Genomic DNA, 17996 nt, shown 5'->3' on the forward strand with positions numbered 1-17996 from the left:
AAAAACGTCGTACCCGAAGTGGGCACGACGGGCGCCACAAGGGCGCACGACGTGCGCCACCACGACGTGCACCACCAGGGGTGCACGACGTGCACAAGGAAGGGCACGATGTGTCCTTCATGAAAAATGAGGGGCACGACGTGCCAAGCTAGCACGACGTGCCAAGCTAGCACGACGTGCCCTACTTCGATCGTGACCTCCGGGAGACTTCCGGGAGCGAAAATTGGCTTCCGATGGCATGATATGGGTGTAGAACTCTGACAAATGTCTTAAAATGAATATTAATAAGACATTATAGCAATGAACATTAGCATGATAAGTAATCAAGATATGGATAGAGATCTATAGAGAAAGATACGTTTAGAACACGACGGTTATGTTTCGTGTTTTTGTCGTGTTAGGTATCTAGTGCAGCTTTTAAGAATAGGATTCTCTAAGTATATGTTTTAATGATAGAATCCTATGATAGATGTGACGGACTATTGAGCTACGAGTATGACGAACCAAGAATCTCGGCAAAGATTGACGGGCCAGTCTCTTGGAGCTTACGTTCGGATATAAGGAATAGCGGTCACTGTGAGTGACAATTTACTTTCGCGTATTATTATTTTTAAAGTTATTTTTATATATTATGAATATTATTATCAATATATCGCATGAAAATAATGTGCTTGTGTAAGATGTTATTTTTGGTAAGTGATTATATGAATGCTGTCGTATTCGCTGTTTTGAAGATGAGTGTTTAATGTGCGGTCCGAAAAGACCAACTACCTATTGGGTGTCAATAGGTTGCATGATCATTAGTTAGTCAGTTTAGAGTACCTGACTTTGTGATTAGAATTTAATATATATTTATGCATGATATGATATGAATTTGATACGAGTGAGCACTCGGCTACGGTGTAGTCTGGAGTCCCCGTATCTAGTGGGCTGGGCCCACCAGTGGGTTAGACCCACCAGTGAGTTGGACTCACACTTTGAGATTCGATACGAGTGAGCACTCGGTTACGGTGTAACTTGGAGTCCCCGTATCTAGTGAGTTGCACTCACATTTTGAAATTAAGAATGGTTGTTGTTTGCTTATATCATGAATTTACATATGTATTAAGCATATGATGCTATATTTTGATAATACCATTAGTAACTTGCAAACTCACTCAGTATTTTTCCAAATACTGACCCCTCACTCTGATGTTTGCAGGTATTAGAAGTCGGATCAGACAAACCATCTCCATTGTGCCAGAAGTCATTGGACTTGCACAAGTATGAGTTTCTAGAGCTGCAGTAGTCAGTAGGTCTCAGTATTAGATTGGTGCATCGATTTCAAATAGTTAGTTTTAAGTGTAAACTCTAATATGATATTTTAATATCTATTATTGTATTATTTAAAAGAGTTTTCGGAAAATATTTTATATACAATAATATGTTTTAATCGCAAAAAATTATTAGTGGTTTTAGGCTTGCTATGGGTTTCGGAGCTACCACTCCCATTCCCTAGCGCCGGTCTCGGCTCAATAATTTGGGTCGTGACATTTCTAGTTGATAACATGTATATTTTTTTTATATGTATTTTTCACTATAGTTGGTAATGAACTAGAGAATTTATGTATTGTTGGTATAATTTTAGTATATTGTTAGGTTAATATTTAATATGTGATGTATTGTAATGTTGATGTAATAATAAAATTTCATTATATTTTGATGTGTACACTCTTGGTATACTGGGTATAATTTTAGTATATTATTAATTTAATTTTTTAGTAAACGATTTGATGTAATTTTGGTAAATTTTTATTTAATATTAATAAAATCTCAGTATGTATAATGTTGGTATACTTTTGATATAATATTGATATAATGTTGATATAATGTTAGTTTATTAATATACTGACATTATACTCACAGTATACACCGTATGTTTGATATTATTTTTTTTATATATTTTTGTAAATATTATTAATATTTTTATAAATAAAAAAATCAACATATAGTTTTATAATTTTTTTTATTTTTTTTGGTATATGGTGTAATTTTCTGAGTTATTTTCTCTTGGCATGAAAAGCCCAAAACAATGTAATTGGTTGCTTCCAAGAACATTATAATCGTCAAACAAGGCAGGCGGAAACTATTATAGTACTGACTGCATCACAAACCATAAAGACTCCATTTCTCAATTTTCCCTCTTGTCAACCTCATACAGTCAGTTCCCATCGCACCAACCACTCCTCATCCTATTTCTCTCCGATCAGAAAAACGACGCCGTGGAATCAAAAACCAGACGGCAAAAATGATGAAGGATATCCTCTTACAAGCAGCTCTAATCCTGCTGTCAATCGTAATGTATCTGGCTATGCATAACATCCCTCAAAGAGCCCTAGCCAAATTCCGTGAATATCGCGGCCGAGCCGGAGCGGAAGCCAAACGTCAATTCGTAGTCGGAGCGCAGATCCTCTCTAAAGCTAGATCACCGTCAAATTCGCAGGCGACGAAGATCTCGCTAGCCAAACAAGCCGAAGAAGCGGCGTCCAAAGCTATCTCACTCGATCCAAAAGACGCGGCGGCTCATATACTAAAAGCGCTAGCTCTGGATCTCCAAGGATATAAGCCGTCGGCTCTTGATTCTCTGGACGTAGCGCTGTCTCCGCTGGCGGTGAAGTCGCTGAGCGCGACGGAGAAAGGAGACGCGCTGTTTAAGAGAGCTGAGCTGGTGATGGGAATGAGTAAGAAGGAGAAGCGAGTTGAATCGGCGATTGAGGATTTGAAGTTAGCGGTTGAGTTGAACAAGGAGAATGTTAATGCGCTTAGGTTATTAGGTGAGTGTTATGAGGCTAAAGAGATGAGTGAAGAAGCTAAATCTGTTTATGAAGCTGCTTTGAAATTGAATCCTGATTTAGCTTCTGCTAAAGATGCGCTTCAACGGTTAGGATCGTCGTAGTTGATACTGTACTCTGACGTATGAATCCATAAGTGTACTGTTAATTCTGTTGTGAAAATTGAGTTGTATTTTTACTAAGATTTTCAATTTGCATTACTGCTGTGCTGTTATTATTATCAAGCTTTGTTTCAGGCTACAATGGTGGGCTGATTTGCGGGTGCTATGCTTAGGCCTAGCTTATACTTCCATGGACTGATGAAGAATTCCAAGTAAGAGAATCGTCAGGAGTAGTACTTCGTAGTCAAATTGCGTTAAGAGTTTTAGTTATTCATCTGATATGATTAGAGTCTAAGCTTGTAGTCAATAAAATGAACCATTCCTTAGATCAAGGCGTAGCTTATAGGAATTCTAAGAAAGAGAGTCATCAGTTGAGGTATTTGTCAACCATCTAGCTGCAGCCTGTCTTACACGCAACTTATCTACTCTTGCATTTCCGAATTTTAATTCCGATATTTTATTATTTTAACTTATTTTTAGGCTGCTGTTTCACCATTTTCATTCAGCCTGCTTAGGGCTGTAAACGACGAGTTGCTCGTTCGGCTCGATAAGAGCTCGGTCGTGTTCATTCACGTTATAAACGGGTCGAGCTTGACCATGAACATAGTGGTATTCGGCTGGTTTACATTCACGAACAACTCGATTAACAGTTCATGAACGACTGCTCGTATAGGAGTTCGATAAAGAGTTCAAAAATTGGTTAATATAAGAACTCGATAAAAAGTTCGCGAACTAGCTAGTAGTATTTAAATTAAATATACTTTATTCTGTTAATATAGTAAAACTATATCATTTTATACAAAATCATATAGTTTTGATTTAAAAAAAAACAGAAAAATTACATAATTTCGGTTCATGTTTGTATTTGTTTTTTTAACAGTTAAATGAACGAGTCCGTGAACAAGTTCGTTTAGTACTCTCACGAGTTTGTTCGCGAACTGGTCCATTTAGCAGTTTAACGAACGAACACGAGTTGAACACGAACCGAACATGAACACTCGTGAATTTTAAATGAACACCTCATTCAGAACTCGAACGAAAATGACCCGAACATGACCCAAACATGAACGCTTAGTTCATATAACTCAAAATTCGGCTCGACTCGGTTCATTTACATCCTATCGTGAAATGTACAATTGCCATCTTCTAAATAATAAAATTATAATAAAATAAATATCACTTCAAATATATGCGTATAAAAAGAATGCATATCTTCTAAAAATTTACGAATTTGCCACTACCTACTATATTTCTTTGCAGCCATGTCAGCATTTTCCGTTCAACCACCGACTGCATCATTGTTTTATTTAAAAATCAATTCAATGCCATGGATCAATGGAACAAACTTCATTGCTGTTTATGTGATCAAATATTTTTATGACATCCGGGAAGTTAAACATTAAATTTATCCAAACCATATAAATTTAGTCCCTACATTGCAAAACCCAGAGAATACTATAGTCAGCCGAGACCTCATCCTTACACGAATTAAATGTATAATGATGAGAGCTGTGATGGTATAGGAAGAACATTTGAAAAAAGTAAATTAAGGTCAACTTCCATGAAACATTGTGTATAGCTATTTTTCCTTTTATCTAGTAATTCTCCAATTCAAAACTTGAATTCAGAGTTCTACACCATCCAGCCACTTGAGTTTAGGCAGGATCTTAATTAAAAATGAGGCAAATTTTTCATCAACAATTGCATTCCCTACTGCATCTAATGTTGTCAAGTTCAAGCCCTTCAGCACAAAAAATGCTTCCCAGTATTTTGCCATGTTGATTCCATCAACCATAGTTTTATCCTGCTCCCATTCACTTCCAACCGAATGAGATAACGGAGAAGAGCAAATGTATCTCGTTGTATCAATAGAGTGTGCACCTATCTCATTATATGAAATATCCAGCACTTTTAATGACTTCATCTCTCTCAGAGGCTCCAGAGCAGTAAAACTAGAGAGCTTATTTCTACTCAAACTCAAGTAAGAAAGTAGCTGCATACCCTCGAGGCCTGCCATAACATCAACAAAAAAAGGAAAGTTAGTCAGGAGTTCAGAAAAACTAGGTTGCCCTATAAAAATAAACACTAACGTTAATTTTCTTATTAGATATTGAAAACCACAGAAGGATATGAATTGATAAGAGCTGCGGATAGTTCAGATAACGTGACAGCAGTTTACCTTCAATTGATTGAAGTTCATTGCGACTGAGGTCTAGCATTTGGACCCACAATAATCTCTCAACAGATCCGATTCGTGATAATGATAAGTTATTCAGTCTTAAACATATAGGATAGCCAGTGCTTGATGAAGTTGAGTTCCTGTAGTGAAAGCAGTGGCTCAGAACAGATTCCCTAGTAGACGTCGCCTGCATTATCATTGTGAAAATGAGAATCTGCTCACAGTATATGAGACTTAGTACAGCGAAAGACTGAATTTCGGTTAATTGGGGATCTTTTAATTTCATCATATCCAGATATCTGATTTTTAGAACTAATTAAGAGATGAGAAGCTCATAACATGCAGAAACAAAATTCTGTTCCAAGAGGCAGAGAATGTATAATTGAAAATGAGCTCCGTTTTGAAGCAAGACAACTAAATTTTCTGATACCTCATTAAATTAAAACTTCTTCCAATTGTTTAACACCCAAGTCAATTGAATACTTTGACATTTCCATTTCAAGTTAGAATCTGATAACCTTAACAGCAGCAACAAGCAGACAGAGTAACAGTAACCTAAAAAAAGAAGCAACTCTAGTCTCTATAGCATTTCAAAATTCATAGGTGTTCTACTTTCAAAAAAAATATTCATAGGCGTTCCGTAACCTGAACTTAAATAAGTTAGGCTTTCATGTGTGTTTAAAGAAGCTTTATATTTCAGCCTTCAAATAAGAAAATTAAAAAAATCAACATCTTTGAAGGGAAAAAAAAGAACACCTGTCGCATTAAGACCAAGCTGTTTACATCCTTGTAGTACTGAGAATGCGTTGGATCCAGCTTCATTAATTGAGGGTATAATCTAAGAATTTCTTCGGAATTTATTAACTCTTCGGTAGACACTAATTCATCACGAGAAGTCAATAGTCTTGCAAGGGTAAGCTTCCCAATTTTGCTGCAAAAGAGAAGAAAATAAGCAAATGCAGGATTAAAAACAAAGGGGCTTCCAAATTTAGGGGTTGTCAACAGATAAAGCAGCTTTACCAGTCTGACAACTCACGGAAGAGGTTAATCTCTTCCTCTATAATTTTTTCTTGCCATGTCAAAGCTGGTAGTTCATGCTTCTTTTTTACACTTAGGAGGTCAAGTGAAGCAACTAAATCTGATTCCAACAAATGAGGCTCACAAAGGTGAAAGTTACTATCTATCCACGAAATCCTCTCTAAAACTGCCTCTTCCACAAGTCCTGTTTTGACCGATTGTACATGCACGGTAAATGCCAAATGAGAAGGATGGCTATAGGGAATGCCGGTAGAAGAAATTATTCCTTGACATGGTCCAAAGGTAACCTCCACAGGAAAAGCTTCTAAAGCATGGAGATCCATATCAAGAAAACTTAACTGTGTTACCCAAACTTGGGCAACCTGAGTGTTATTAATTGAAATAGGTTTCCAAATAAGATTCTCATTTGAAATAAGTTTAGATGCGACCGTTACTGAAAGTGAGTTCACCCCTTCAACAGCCTGATTAAAGTAAAGAATGAGCGGAAATGTTCCTGAATTTAATTGGAATACATTGAAAGGAGAAGCAGTGTGATTTTCCAGGCAGCTATCTCCTAACAGAATGACATCCGAACCAGGACCTGGCCATGAAGAAACAAGCACAGGACCCTCAATGTTAACAGTTTGCTTGAGAAGCCAAAGATGATAAAACCAACCACTTTGATCTTTTGGTTCAGTAAACACAGCATCATGCACCAATTCAAGCTCCCTGGTTAAGACCTCTTCTTTGTTGGAAAATCCTTTAACATTTTTCTTCACCAAATTAGACAGAAGAAAGCTGCAAAAGTGATTCATCAAGGAATAAATAAATGCACAGAAAAACAGGGGCATCGTATGATTTAGACATGCTTCAGACATAAGCATCACACTGCAAATATTAAAGACTAAATTATAAGAAAGAATGCCACTAAAACGTAAATCTCTCTGTCCTTCCCAAATTCCTGAGCCTTGTTAAAATTTCTGTATAGCTCGTCATTACGAGGGACCAATCTAGGCATATAGCAATCATACTTCAAAAGCAAGACACACCATCACCAATAATAATCAGCAACTTGCATACTCAAAAAACGTCTAAACAAAAGAACCACCTTTTATCAAAATATACACAAATTTTTGAAAATCTTCTACGAAGTAAAAATAACTTAGATTAATTAGATGTGCAAAACAGCAAAACCATAATCTCTCTCTTCAAATCAGAAAACTGACACAGCTCATGTGGTATCAAATCTATCTATCTTGCCCTGGCCCCACTCCCCCCCCCCCCTTTCTACCCAAATGCACACCTCTAGGTGCACAAGCCTCCCGAGTGATCAAGTTAAAACTAGTATCACCAGTCAGAATCTATACCACATTCAGACTAGGCGCTGAATTAATTTCATTACATTTAGTTTCAGAAAGTAAAAACTGGAACAACTTCAACATACCTTCGATTATGCCATGCGGAATAATTACTGAAGTTCTTTTTGATCAGACGCTCAGTGAACTCCAACTCATCATTCTCCGATCTGTTCATCAATTCTGCTACAAATCTATACACAACAAATAACAGAAATCATATTCGCAAAACAAGTGCAAATATCAAGTTAGAATAATAAAGAAAAGGTAGAAATTAGACCTTCGATAAGTCCAAGCATGAAAATTACGGGAATCAACAGCGAATAACTTGTCCAAAAGATTCAGTTCCTTATCAACAGAAGAGTGGCCTTTACTTATTACCCATTTTCGATGATGCCACGCTCCATATGACTTGAAATTTTGTTTTAATGCCCTCTCTACCTATAATTTATCAATTAAAACAATTGAAAGGCATACGATTAATTAAGCAGTTAGCTAATCAAACTGAAAAGTTTCACATTTTTCATAGAGAAAGAAGAAAATATTAAAAACGAACCACTCGAAGTTCGTCATCGAGAATAGAATTAACGGCGTCAGGATCGGAGCTAGATTGAGTAAGATTATGTTGAACAGCAAGTTTTCTATAGTTCCAACCAGTGTAAAACTCCGGATTTGCTTCTAGAAGCTTAGCGCTTACCTCTACAGCTTCTTTACTATAACTGCAATATTGTTACGGTAATAATCAAGAAAATTAAAGCATTAAAACAAAGCTTGATTGGATTGTTTGGATGGAAAGAAAATTACATGTTGTGGTGATGATTGTGAAGAACTTGAGATTGAAGAATGCTCAGCTTTTCGGCTTTGGCGGCCGTTTTCGCCGCTTCTTCTGGCGTCGGTGGCTTGCGAGACACCCCGTGCATTTTCTCGAGAATAGATTCTTTTTAATGGAGATTTGATTTGTTTTAATAGAGAGATGCAGGAGAAATCTGTAAGTAGTGTGCTTCTTCGTTTAAACGATGTCGTTCTATAAACTATAACTTCAATTAAGAAAGACGTACTAACCAAACCCAACAATAAACGAAAAAAATTTGGTTTGGTTTGATTTTGAATGCAAAACATTTCAGTTAAATTTTAGAGCTGAAAAAATCAATTGAACCGACTAGTTCAGTGTAATTTTAAAAAAATGATATATTTATAAATGAAATTCCAATCATATATCATATGGTTCTCAATAGTTAGAGCTCCTACAAAATACTGGAAAATCAGTAGCATTAGCAGTACAACAGTGAAAAAGACACCTTAACAGACTAAAATTCTACTCCCCCACTACTTTCCAAACTGCAAAACCAAACTCACATTCCTTATCTAAATGCTATTCATTGGCTGCACCAGCTTCCATTCCTCTCCCATTGGATTTAAGCCAGCCCTGCCAGTTGAAGTCCCTAATCCTATCTCAGAAGCCGGGCTAGCTCCTGAAATCATAGCAGCATCTGCATTCGGTTCGCAAGCAACTCCGCTGGGCATTACACAGTTGTGTTGATCAAAAGCCATTGTTGTTGAGACTCCATTCGTAAAATCACTAGATAAATGGAAGGTCAAAGCACCAGTGGCCTCTGTTGTTTCTCTTTGGCTCGACTCAGGAACTATTCTCCCAGAAGTTCCTTGAACTACAGATATACCAGTATGATCTGATTCTGATCTTGGTTGTCCAATGGTAATAACACTAGGATCGACTGCACTTTCACCGTGTTTGTGATTTACTCTGTCTCTAGGGAATTTCTTTTTAAATGTTTTCCTTTTGACTCGGGCCTTTTTTGCCTTTGGAAGACGTGCAGCTTCCTCTAAGATTGGAGCAGTCTCCGGGACCCTCTTTCTGAATGGTATTACTGTTAACTGACACATACCAGTTGTATTATTAGATGACTCTGAACCACTTGACTGCATGGCTAACAAAGCAGTTCTAGCAGCCTTAATTTCTGCTTCCTTTTTTGTTCCCGCTGATGCCCCGATGTACTGAATCCCCCCAATATCGACATTACATTGGAAAAGCGTTGCTCGGCCTGGAGATTCAATATTTTGACACTGGTACACAGGAATTGCGTAGTTCTTTTTTTGTGCATATTCCTGAAGCAAGTTTTTGCAAAGTCCTGTTTCATTCTGAAAAATAAAACCAAAATTTAAACAACAGTAGTTCAAAAATAAATAGAATAAGACACCCATTTACAAGGTCACAAACCATCAAAATCGTGATGAATATGGGCACCGCAGGTCAACAGATTATGAAATTCATGATCAAAGGCACAAGATTGTATAATCTAGACCAGAATGTTAGCAGAAAAGATGGCGTTTGTACAAACAACCAAAACTCGAAGGAAAGTTGCAACTTGCAAAGATGAAAAGAGCCATGGACCTACTATAAATGCACGAACAAGAACTTATTCAATAAGAAACAGGTTCCGTATTAATATCTTTAAGAAGTAAACTAATTTTATTTTATACCAACACCGACTTTAACTGTGCTGCCTGCATAGGGCTATTCAGAAACCTTATTAAACAGTTATTCTGAGAAAATCACCTGTCTATAACCTATAACCAACTAGCTTGCTATAGAAAAAGGTTAAAGACAGGCATATGTAGAGACACAAAGGGAGAGGGAAATTCCAACCATAGATATAAGAATAGCCTATTAAATAGTACAAAACTAAAAAAATCAATGAAACAAAAGGCGCTAACCAATTGGGCAGAAGCAAAATTATCTTCATACACCGCTATTCATAACTGAGACTTAGATTAACCTCCTTTAGAATCAACAAAACAACCAATGACCTAGCTACCGATATCAATTTAGCAAAAGAGAACATAAACTTACAACAGGCTGAGAAATAGTGTGATCGACTTCATCACATTTAGACAACTCCTGCAGAGCAACTTCTGCAGCAGACTGTTCTGCAGCCTTGCGATTGTAAAAACCAGGCAGGGACACATATCTAGCCTCATTGACAATCACTGTGGACCTGAAGAAAGGCTCATGTGAAGGGCCTTCTTTAATTGTCTCGTACACGGGCGTAGCAAGTCCCTTTTTTTGTGCATATTCTTGTAATCGACTCTTAAAAACATAGCAATTAGATACACCTAATAAAAAACCAAAAAACAATAAAATAGATAGTAACCCATTATTAAAACTCATACATAACCTTTACCATCATTTAAAAAAATTTAAAAGAAATAAGTCTAATGCTTCAGTTCATCCACATTACAAATCTCTACAGTCAGCTGTATTGGAGATGGGTATTCTTCGGAGATAGCACAAAAATGGGGCAGACTTTTACTTGACAACAAACAATCAGACAAGATATCTTTAAACTATAAATACAACTAGCTAAAGAAATACACAACAAAAAGAAATAAAAATTACCTGAAAAACCTTCGTTTGTGGGCATAGCGATTTGGAGATTATCTGTGTGAGAAAAAGGGAGGAGGAGAAGAAGAATTGCGAGGTTTCTAAGAGAAATTTGATTCTCTATATTATATTGTACTGTGCATTCGTAAATCACGTGCGCTGCTCTTTGCTTGGTATTATCTCAGGCCCATTGGATCTAGGGCTACATTGGCCCAACTAAATTTCATGTAAAAATGGGACTCAATTTCCCCAATTGCTTCCATAGCCTGAAAGCTTTTTTGTAGTTTTCAACACAAGTGAAATCGCAGAAATCAAACTGTAAACTTCTGTCTTTCAATTGCACTTCTTTTCAGGAATTGAAAAAACTTTCTCTGTTTATTTGTTTTCTTGTAATTCGTGTTTCAATTATGGAGTGTTCAGATTTTAAAATTTTTGGGTTTTTTTTTTCTCATTTGTGTATGTATGTGAAGATTCAAACTGTTTGTTTTGGTTTTTGGAAGAATATAGATTTAAAGCTACCATATTGGGTTAAAGATTTGGTGGATTATGTGATTGAGCGTAATAATTTATGTGATAATTGGTTGTTCACTTGTTATTACATTGCCATAGCGGGTAAGAACTAAGTTGCAGGATTCATACCAAACAATCCTAAGTTTTTTTTTCTTCCTTTCAGGTTAAATTAATGGAGGACTCAGAGAAAAGAAGGGAAAGATTGAAGGCAATGCGAGCAGATGCTGCCCAGGCTGAAACTGAAGCATCTACCTCACCAGTTTCAGCTTCCCTTGCTAATCCATTGCTTGACAATCCTACAACTTTTTCTTCACAACAGGACTCTGGTGCTGCTCCAAGGTTTGGATTTTATACAGATCCTATGGCTGCCTTTTCTGCTAACAAGAGAACGAGCGCATCTAATAACCAGCCTTCCCATGGGCATTTTAGGCCTCCCAGTCACATACCGCAGTTTTCATCTCCTGTTCCTGGTAGAGTACTTTCTCAGTTTCTTGAACAGCCATTTTTTGATCTCGCACTCGTATGCTTTTTTCGGTTTGTTATAGTCGATAGTGCATTATGCTATGTTATTTTCTTATGGTAGTGCCTAGTGAGTAATTCTCTAATGAAAATTTTTCCATCTGTTAGTTTCTGAGAAATAAGTTGGGTGCGTATTTGGTGTCTTACTCCTAATTTGACAAGGTCCTCCAAGTGCGCTCATGGATTTTATTTAACCAATATAACGGAGTGTATATCAATGTGTATTGATGTGTGATATTGAAGTTATGCAATGTTTATGATCTTCTCTCGCTTTGCTTGTCTTAATGTTTTTCTTTGTCGTTTCATTTATCAGGACCAAGGAATCCTAATATGACACCATCACCAACTTACCAGATGCAAAGTAATTTTTCACCTAACCAGGAAATGCATCAAATCCAGGGTCCTTACGACAGTGCCACTCACTTTGGGGTCCCAAGACCCGGTCCTTATCCTATTCATCAACGTACTCCTAATGCCTGGAATGTACCAGGCGATGGAGCTGGGTATCATTACTCAGCTCCTTATAGAGGTACAACCAATCCCTATCCCATGCATGGTGGAAACCAAGGCTTTCGGCCGGCAGGAATCCCTGGTTTGAATTACGGACAAGGTAGGCCTCCTTGGCGTGGCACAAGTCCAAGCCCTGGATCAACACAAGGAAGCAGTTTTGCTCATCCAGAGAGAGGCAGGGGACAATGGCGAGGCAGCAACAGAGGCCCATTTTCTGGGCGAGGTGGTGGAAGAGGACAGAATTTCCATTCATGTGGCAGTACATTAGATGAGGCATTCAGGCCAGAGTCTTTCTATGACAAGTCTATGGTTGAAGATCCGTGGCAACGTTTAGAACCTGTTATGTGGAGGGTGTCGGAAGTTCCTGGGTCATCAGCTTCTTGGCTTTTAAAATCCATTAACATGAAAAAGCCAAAGGTTTCAGAATCTTTTAACAACTCCATTTCTAAACAAAGCCTTGCAGAATACCTTGCTGCATCGTTTAATGAAGCTGTCAAAGATGCGTCAAGTGTGTAATTTCTGCTCAAGTCCATGAATAACTGTTCTGCCGTTACAGAAGTGAGTTGTTTGTTCTGTTCAGCTAGAGGAAGAAGAAAGAAGAGAGATTTTATCAGCCAAACATTATTTAGCGCGCCTTTGACCTATTATCTTCTCCGATAGATCGGTGGAGGCCGCAGCACCAGAAGTAATCTGCACTATTAAACCTTCATTTGGCTTGCTTGATAAATTCCAGGATATGAAATTCTTCTAACTTAGCAGGTTTATATGGCTCACAAATTATGCCTGCACTTTGAGAAGTTTCCTTTACTGTTGGATAAATTTCATTGTTGTAAATGAAAGAAAAGACCTTTGTGTATAGTTTTCATATCGCATTTTGATTCTTGTTTTCCTGGAAGAATGATTCTTTTGATTAGGACTTTAATGGCTCTTGGAAAATAAATGAATGTAAATTTTTCATCACCAAAGTAGAGTGAAGTAAAACTCAAAACTGAGGAGCTGCACATTTAACTTTGTTAAAAAGAGTAATCATATCTTCTTGTTCCAACAACAAAATACCAGAAGACTAACTAACTAGTCACTAAGTTTTGAACCTAAGTTAACAACTCCATTTATGAGTATCTAATGCCACAACCTAGTACAGAACCCATGTCGAGGCTGCGGAGTTGTTTTTCGGTCACAACAAATCTCATCCATGAAAGAATGGATAAGCTGTTCAGCCAAGCTTGGAGGGTCATCAATCAAAGTATCTACAAAAACATTGACCACCCTTCTCTCCTGCATTGTGGCTTTCAGACTAAACCAAGTGAGAAATTTTACTCTAAATTCTTCTTTAATGTGCCCTTCATGCTCTAACCATTTCACTGCTCTCACTGAATATTCATAACCACTCTCCTCTTTACGCTTCTTGCAACCTGATGTTGATTTTTGCATTCCACTGATTTTACAGGGGGTGGTCGGAGAAAGTGATCCGATGCTTACTGACGAAACAACCTCCATCGATGGAGGCAGCGAGCACGAACCTTCATTCTTGTTCTTGTTCATGTACTTCATTGATTTTGATCTTGCTGAGTTGTCACTAAAATGAAATTCTTCTTTACATTCACCTAACACTTCGAGACAATGTCCATTTGATGCAGGTGTTGTCCATTTAGCTTCTGAAACATTCAGAATCCCTGTGCTGCCAAAGCAAGAAGCCTTCCACCAATACTCGGTTGAGGGAGTTAAACCGGTTATTTTGAATCTTTTCTCTGGCTTCAATATAATATAATTAGGCTTCTGTGGATAATCCTTCACTGTAGACTCATGATGCCATAGCATGCAACCTAACAACTCATCTGATAGACTATCTACGCATTCGAGCATAATAACCACTGAAGTCGGGGACGATTCTTCAAATGTAATCTGACAAGCTGAAGATAATAGAATAGAACAAGCAACACCATACGAAGTTAAATTCTCTTTTCAAAATAAAAAGACTGAGTGAGTATGATCACTCCATCAATCCGTGAAATCATTGAAATTAGCGATTCTTAGGAGAAGGAACTTACACGTTGACTCGACTTTCTCTGTATGATTAAGAGAGCTGTCAGACAATGTTGAATCAAAATCTTCCACTGCAGAAGAGCACAATTTCTGAACCTCCGCACCACAGGATAACCTATTAACAATTCCACGTGCCATATCTAGATACGCCAGATCAACTCCCAACTCTTTCTTCAGCAACTGTAAGGCAGTTTCCAGGGTCTTTTGAATTTCCTTATATTTCTCTGTTCCTGTGAGAATCTTATAACCCAAAAGAACTCTTAGACATAATACGTCAACTCTTCTAGCCTCTTGAGCAATCAACAACTGTTTCTTCCAGGTTCTGCAAAACATCATCAGTAACTTTACGATTTGTTTTCTATTTGACACCAAAAGAACATAACAAGCACCAATGGTCCATGCAGCTAAACATGCAATTATCGGCCAGGGATGTTTTGTAAAAAAAATGTCTTACCTCATAAGTCCATTAATCTTTCCACAAGAAACACAGTAGAAACGTCCGTCCAACTTTGTACAACCACCGCTCTTCATTATGCCAGTTCCTTCACTCTTTAAAGCACATAACAAATGGCAAGTAAGTCCACATGCATTCTCGCCAGGCGAATCAGAACCACAGGTTAACCATAAACTAGGATCCTTATTATCATCATAGCAGTGACATATACAGCAAGAACATCTCCTGCAAAAAGCATCATTGGGAGATAAAGTAGCTCTGCATGCAGCATTTTGACAGACGGGGATTTTAATAACTTCCTCTAGTTTAGTATTCTCCTGAGAAACAAGAACTGGATCAGTTGATACTACAATTTGTGGTTCTATCTTCCTTTGCCTTTTAAATCCAGCCTGAGACAAGGCAACAATATTATTATTGCTCCTCTTAGTGTTCTGCGAAACCAAATTTAAAAGGTGTTCTATCATTCGCTGTTTAGTGTATCCGGAATATTTCCTCTCTTTGCCCATCTCAGCACAGATAATTTCAAGAAGCTCCCTGCGGCTGAACGAACTTAGAATCTCAGAGGCATCTTCTGGCCATTGTGCGATCTGTCGAACAAGTTCTCTTTTCTCTCCCATGCTTAGTTGACTGCATTCTGCACGATCAAGCACAAACCGTGAACGACAACAACCAAATGTATTAACCATAAAGTGAAACTTCATCCATGAAGGAATATGCAAGTAAGATCACGATCACTGATGCCTCAATAAACAGAAGGGTAATTCATATATTTCCCTAACTATGACATTTAACTACCCATTAATACAAGTATCGAAAGCAACATAAGAAAAATGCATAAAGAATTACAGAGCTAAAAACTAAAGTAAGCAAGCCATTACATCGATAATCCTGACATGATCTTAAAATTTGCAGAAGCTCATCAACTCTTGTTAAATACATTGATGCCAAAATCATATTCATGCCCAATAATGTAAAACCACATTTCCAACACTCATGAGAGATGAAATCTTTGAATATATAATTTTCTTTTTTACGAATAAATATGCATATTAAAAAGCCCCTACTCGAAGAGCTTACGCTTAATATTTTTCGTACTAACTGCATTTGATTAACTCAATAACACATTATTTACAAAATCATGGTTGATACAACATATGGCATGAAAATTCAATGGGTGCTTGACAGATTTAATCATAATCTTGATAAAACATAAAATTTTGTAGATGAACCACCGATCATGCATATTTTGATCCATGAAGATCACCACTTTTTTTTTAGCACAAATCAACTGTTTCATTCCAAATAAAAAAATGCACTATCCAAATGACTCCAAACAAATTTCGAGTGCCTCAACCACCGCTATATTCACATAAATAATGCATTACAACATTGTACATCATATAAACAGTTCATGAGTTAAAAGTGGAAAAAAATAGGAAAAGGAAAAAGGCATAAACTTGACTAATAAAGAAATACAAAAATACCCAAAACAAAATAAGCAAACCCAGATGAGAAACAAAAAAATGACGGACATTGTGGAATATAAAAACACTTAAAAACGGTGACAGTAAATAAAAAAAGATAAAGGAAGTGAGATCACCTGAGAACTCTCCGGCCACCGTGTCTAACGGCCGCTTCTTCTCTGCTTTAGACATAACAAATAAAACAAAAAGAAGAGAGACAGTTTAAGCAGTAGTAGGAGTGTTGCTTAGCTTGTTATTAGATGATACTGTAATAATAATACATGTAATGTGATTAAATATATATTCAGATGAAAAATAAAATAAATTCTTCAGATTTTGGTTTTTTATTTTGATTTACTTTTTCTCTCTGTTTGTTTCTCTCTGGTTCAGTTGCTCTTTGCTGCATGATACCATATGATGCATTTGCCCACGCGCCAGATGCTTATTTTCTATGGCCTCGTTTGGATTACACCTCAGCTCCTCAACTATTTAAAATAATGAATTGGCCAAATATATATATATATATATACTAGTTTTTTTGGCCACGTGCTACGCACGTTAACGATATCTATATGACCCATTATTTAATATTATAATTGTATATTTCTTTAATAATATATTATTATTTAAATTTTATTAGACTTGTATTTTTTATTTGTTTTGTTTAATTATTTTACAAATTTTTTATTTCTTTTATTGGAAATGTTAAAAAATTAGAATTAAGTAATAGATTTAATTTTTGATATTGTCGTTATTAAAAAAATGATAATATGATTGAAGCAAATTTTTATTATTTTTCATTGTAAATAAATAATAAATATCAAAAATATCAAAGTTTTAATTAAAAAATGATAATATGATTGAAACAAATTTATATTATTTTTCATTGTAGACTAATAAATATAAAAAATATCAAAGTTTTAACACAAATATTGTAATATGATTATTTAATATTAATGAAACTCGTCATATTCTTTTATATATAGTGATATATCTGCGTAATTTCTATAGAATTAGGAATTTAACACATAATAATAGTTATTGCACAATTTCTTTTAGGATTAGGAATTTGATACATAATGGTAGCTACTGCGATAATTATTTTTAATATGTTTCCTTTATGGATTAGGAATGTCATTTTTTTATTTGTTAAGCACAAATATGTAAAGGGTATTTTTGTCCGTGAATGGAGGTGTTTCCCCCGCGAATACACTTTTATATTTGTTATATATATATATATATATATATATATATATATATAGGGTTAATTCCATATAAATCACCACCTTTACACTTTTTTCATTTTAATTATGTCCTTTAAAAAATATTAAATAAAATCACTACCTTTCATTTTTTTGCAAATTTATTACAAATGTGAAATTCAGTGTATCTTTGTTGACTCGACAACCGGAATCAACAAGAAAAGAGTAAGAGGAATATATTTTGTGTGCTCAGATTAAAATATTTATTTGGGAGGAAAAAGGCATCAAATTTTACTCATCGATGGTAGATTTGCAAAAAAAAAATGAAAGGTGGTGATTTTATGTGACACTTTTTAAAAAACGTGATTAAAATGAAAAAAAACATGTAAAGATGATGATTTTATATGGAATT

The 17996-nt window shown here is 36.2% G+C and overlaps 4 protein-coding genes across 5 annotated transcripts; 1 reads left to right on the forward strand and 3 right to left on the reverse strand.

Annotated features, from left to right (window-relative positions):
- Window positions 1-4489: 4489 nt before the first annotated feature.
- LOC126665860 (geranylgeranyl transferase type-2 subunit alpha 1) lies at window positions 4490-8565 on the reverse strand. Its single transcript, XM_050358788.2, has 8 exons — window positions 8288-8565; window positions 8040-8202; window positions 7764-7924; window positions 7573-7677; window positions 6132-6926; window positions 5868-6042; window positions 5112-5298; window positions 4490-4942 (listed from the first exon to the last, which is right to left on the reverse strand). Exons 1-8 carry the CDS (start codon window positions 8401-8403, stop codon window positions 4557-4559), a joined length of 2088 nt encoding a protein of 695 aa, XP_050214745.1. The 5' UTR covers window positions 8404-8565; the 3' UTR covers window positions 4490-4556.
- An 88-nt stretch (window positions 8566-8653) lies between these two features.
- Window positions 8654-11025, reverse strand: LOC126665862 (double-stranded RNA-binding protein 1-like). The gene is made up of 3 exons (XM_050358791.2): window positions 10899-11025; window positions 10353-10615; window positions 8654-9640 (listed from the first exon to the last, which is right to left on the reverse strand). Exons 1-3 carry the CDS (start codon window positions 10921-10923, stop codon window positions 8849-8851), a joined length of 1080 nt encoding a protein of 359 aa, XP_050214748.1. The 5' UTR covers window positions 10924-11025; the 3' UTR covers window positions 8654-8848.
- Window positions 11026-11126: 101 nt separating this feature from the next.
- Window positions 11127-13280, forward strand: LOC126665863 (protein SICKLE). Its single transcript, XM_050358792.2, has 3 exons — window positions 11127-11201; window positions 11557-11863; window positions 12226-13280. Exons 2-3 carry the CDS (start codon window positions 11566-11568, stop codon window positions 12936-12938), a joined length of 1011 nt encoding a protein of 336 aa, XP_050214749.1. The 5' UTR covers window positions 11127-11201; window positions 11557-11565; the 3' UTR covers window positions 12939-13280.
- A 118-nt stretch (window positions 13281-13398) lies between these two features.
- On the reverse strand, window positions 13399-16804 carry LOC126665861 (VIN3-like protein 2). 2 transcript variants are annotated; one of them, XM_050358790.2, is made up of 4 exons: window positions 16520-16804; window positions 14920-15553; window positions 14471-14787; window positions 13399-14332 (listed from the first exon to the last, which is right to left on the reverse strand). In XM_050358790.2, exons 1-4 carry the CDS (start codon window positions 16572-16574, stop codon window positions 13542-13544), a joined length of 1797 nt encoding a protein of 598 aa, XP_050214747.1. In that variant the 5' UTR covers window positions 16575-16804; the 3' UTR covers window positions 13399-13541. The 2 variants fall into 2 exon arrangements, with proteins under 2 accessions (XP_050214747.1, XP_050214746.1); XM_050358789.2 differs by lacking the exon at window positions 16520-16804 and having other exon boundaries at window positions 14920-15990.
- Between the last annotated feature and the right edge of the window lie 1192 nt (window positions 16805-17996).

This window comes from Mercurialis annua, linkage group LG1-X (assembly GCF_937616625.2).
Source record: "Mercurialis annua linkage group LG1-X, ddMerAnnu1.2, whole genome shotgun sequence".
Classification (NCBI taxonomy): domain Eukaryota; kingdom Viridiplantae; phylum Streptophyta; class Magnoliopsida; order Malpighiales; family Euphorbiaceae; genus Mercurialis; species Mercurialis annua.

What these genes read in the sequence shown, in the direction of transcription:
- LOC126665860 (XM_050358788.2), bottom strand. Translation starts at nt 8,403, where the DNA reads ATGCACGGGGTGTCTCGCAAGCCACCGACGCCAGAAGAAGCGGCGAAA. An exon ending in CACAATCATCACCACAACAT is followed by an intron (nt 8,203 to 8,287) that starts GTAATTTTCTTT and finishes ACAATATTGCAG; the next exon opens with TTATAGTAAAGAAGCTGTAG. An exon ending in TCCGCATGGCATAATCGAAG is followed by an intron (nt 6,927 to 7,572) that starts GTATGTTGAAGT and finishes TCACTTTTGCAG; the next exon opens with CTTTCTTCTGTCTAATTTGG.
- LOC126665862 (XM_050358791.2), bottom strand. Translation starts at nt 10,923, where the DNA reads ATGCCCACAAACGAAGGTTTTTCAG. An exon ending in CACAAACGAAGGTTTTTCAG is followed by an intron (nt 10,616 to 10,898) that starts GTAATTTTTATT and finishes GTTTTTTATTAG; the next exon opens with GTGTATCTAATTGCTATGTT. An exon ending in ACACTATTTCTCAGCCTGTT is followed by an intron (nt 9,641 to 10,352) that starts GTAAGTTTATGT and finishes TTTATTTTTCAG; the next exon opens with AATGAAACAGGACTTTGCAA.
- LOC126665861 (XM_050358789.2), bottom strand. Translation starts at nt 15,620, where the DNA reads ATGAAGTTTCACTTTATGGTTAATACATTTGGTTGTTGTCGTTCACGG. An exon ending in AAGATTAATGGACTTATGAG is followed by an intron (nt 14,788 to 14,919) that starts GTAAGACATTTT and finishes GATGTTTTGCAG; the next exon opens with AACCTGGAAGAAACAGTTGT. An exon ending in AGAGAAAGTCGAGTCAACGT is followed by an intron (nt 14,333 to 14,470) that starts GTAAGTTCCTTC and finishes TATTATCTTCAG; the next exon opens with CTTGTCAGATTACATTTGAA.
- LOC126665863 (XM_050358792.2), top strand. Translation starts at nt 11,566, where the DNA reads ATGGAGGACTCAGAGAAAAGAAGGGAAAGATTGAAGGCAATGCGAGCA. An exon ending in GTTTTCATCTCCTGTTCCTG is followed by an intron (nt 11,864 to 12,225) that starts GTAGAGTACTTT and finishes TTCATTTATCAG; the next exon opens with GACCAAGGAATCCTAATATG.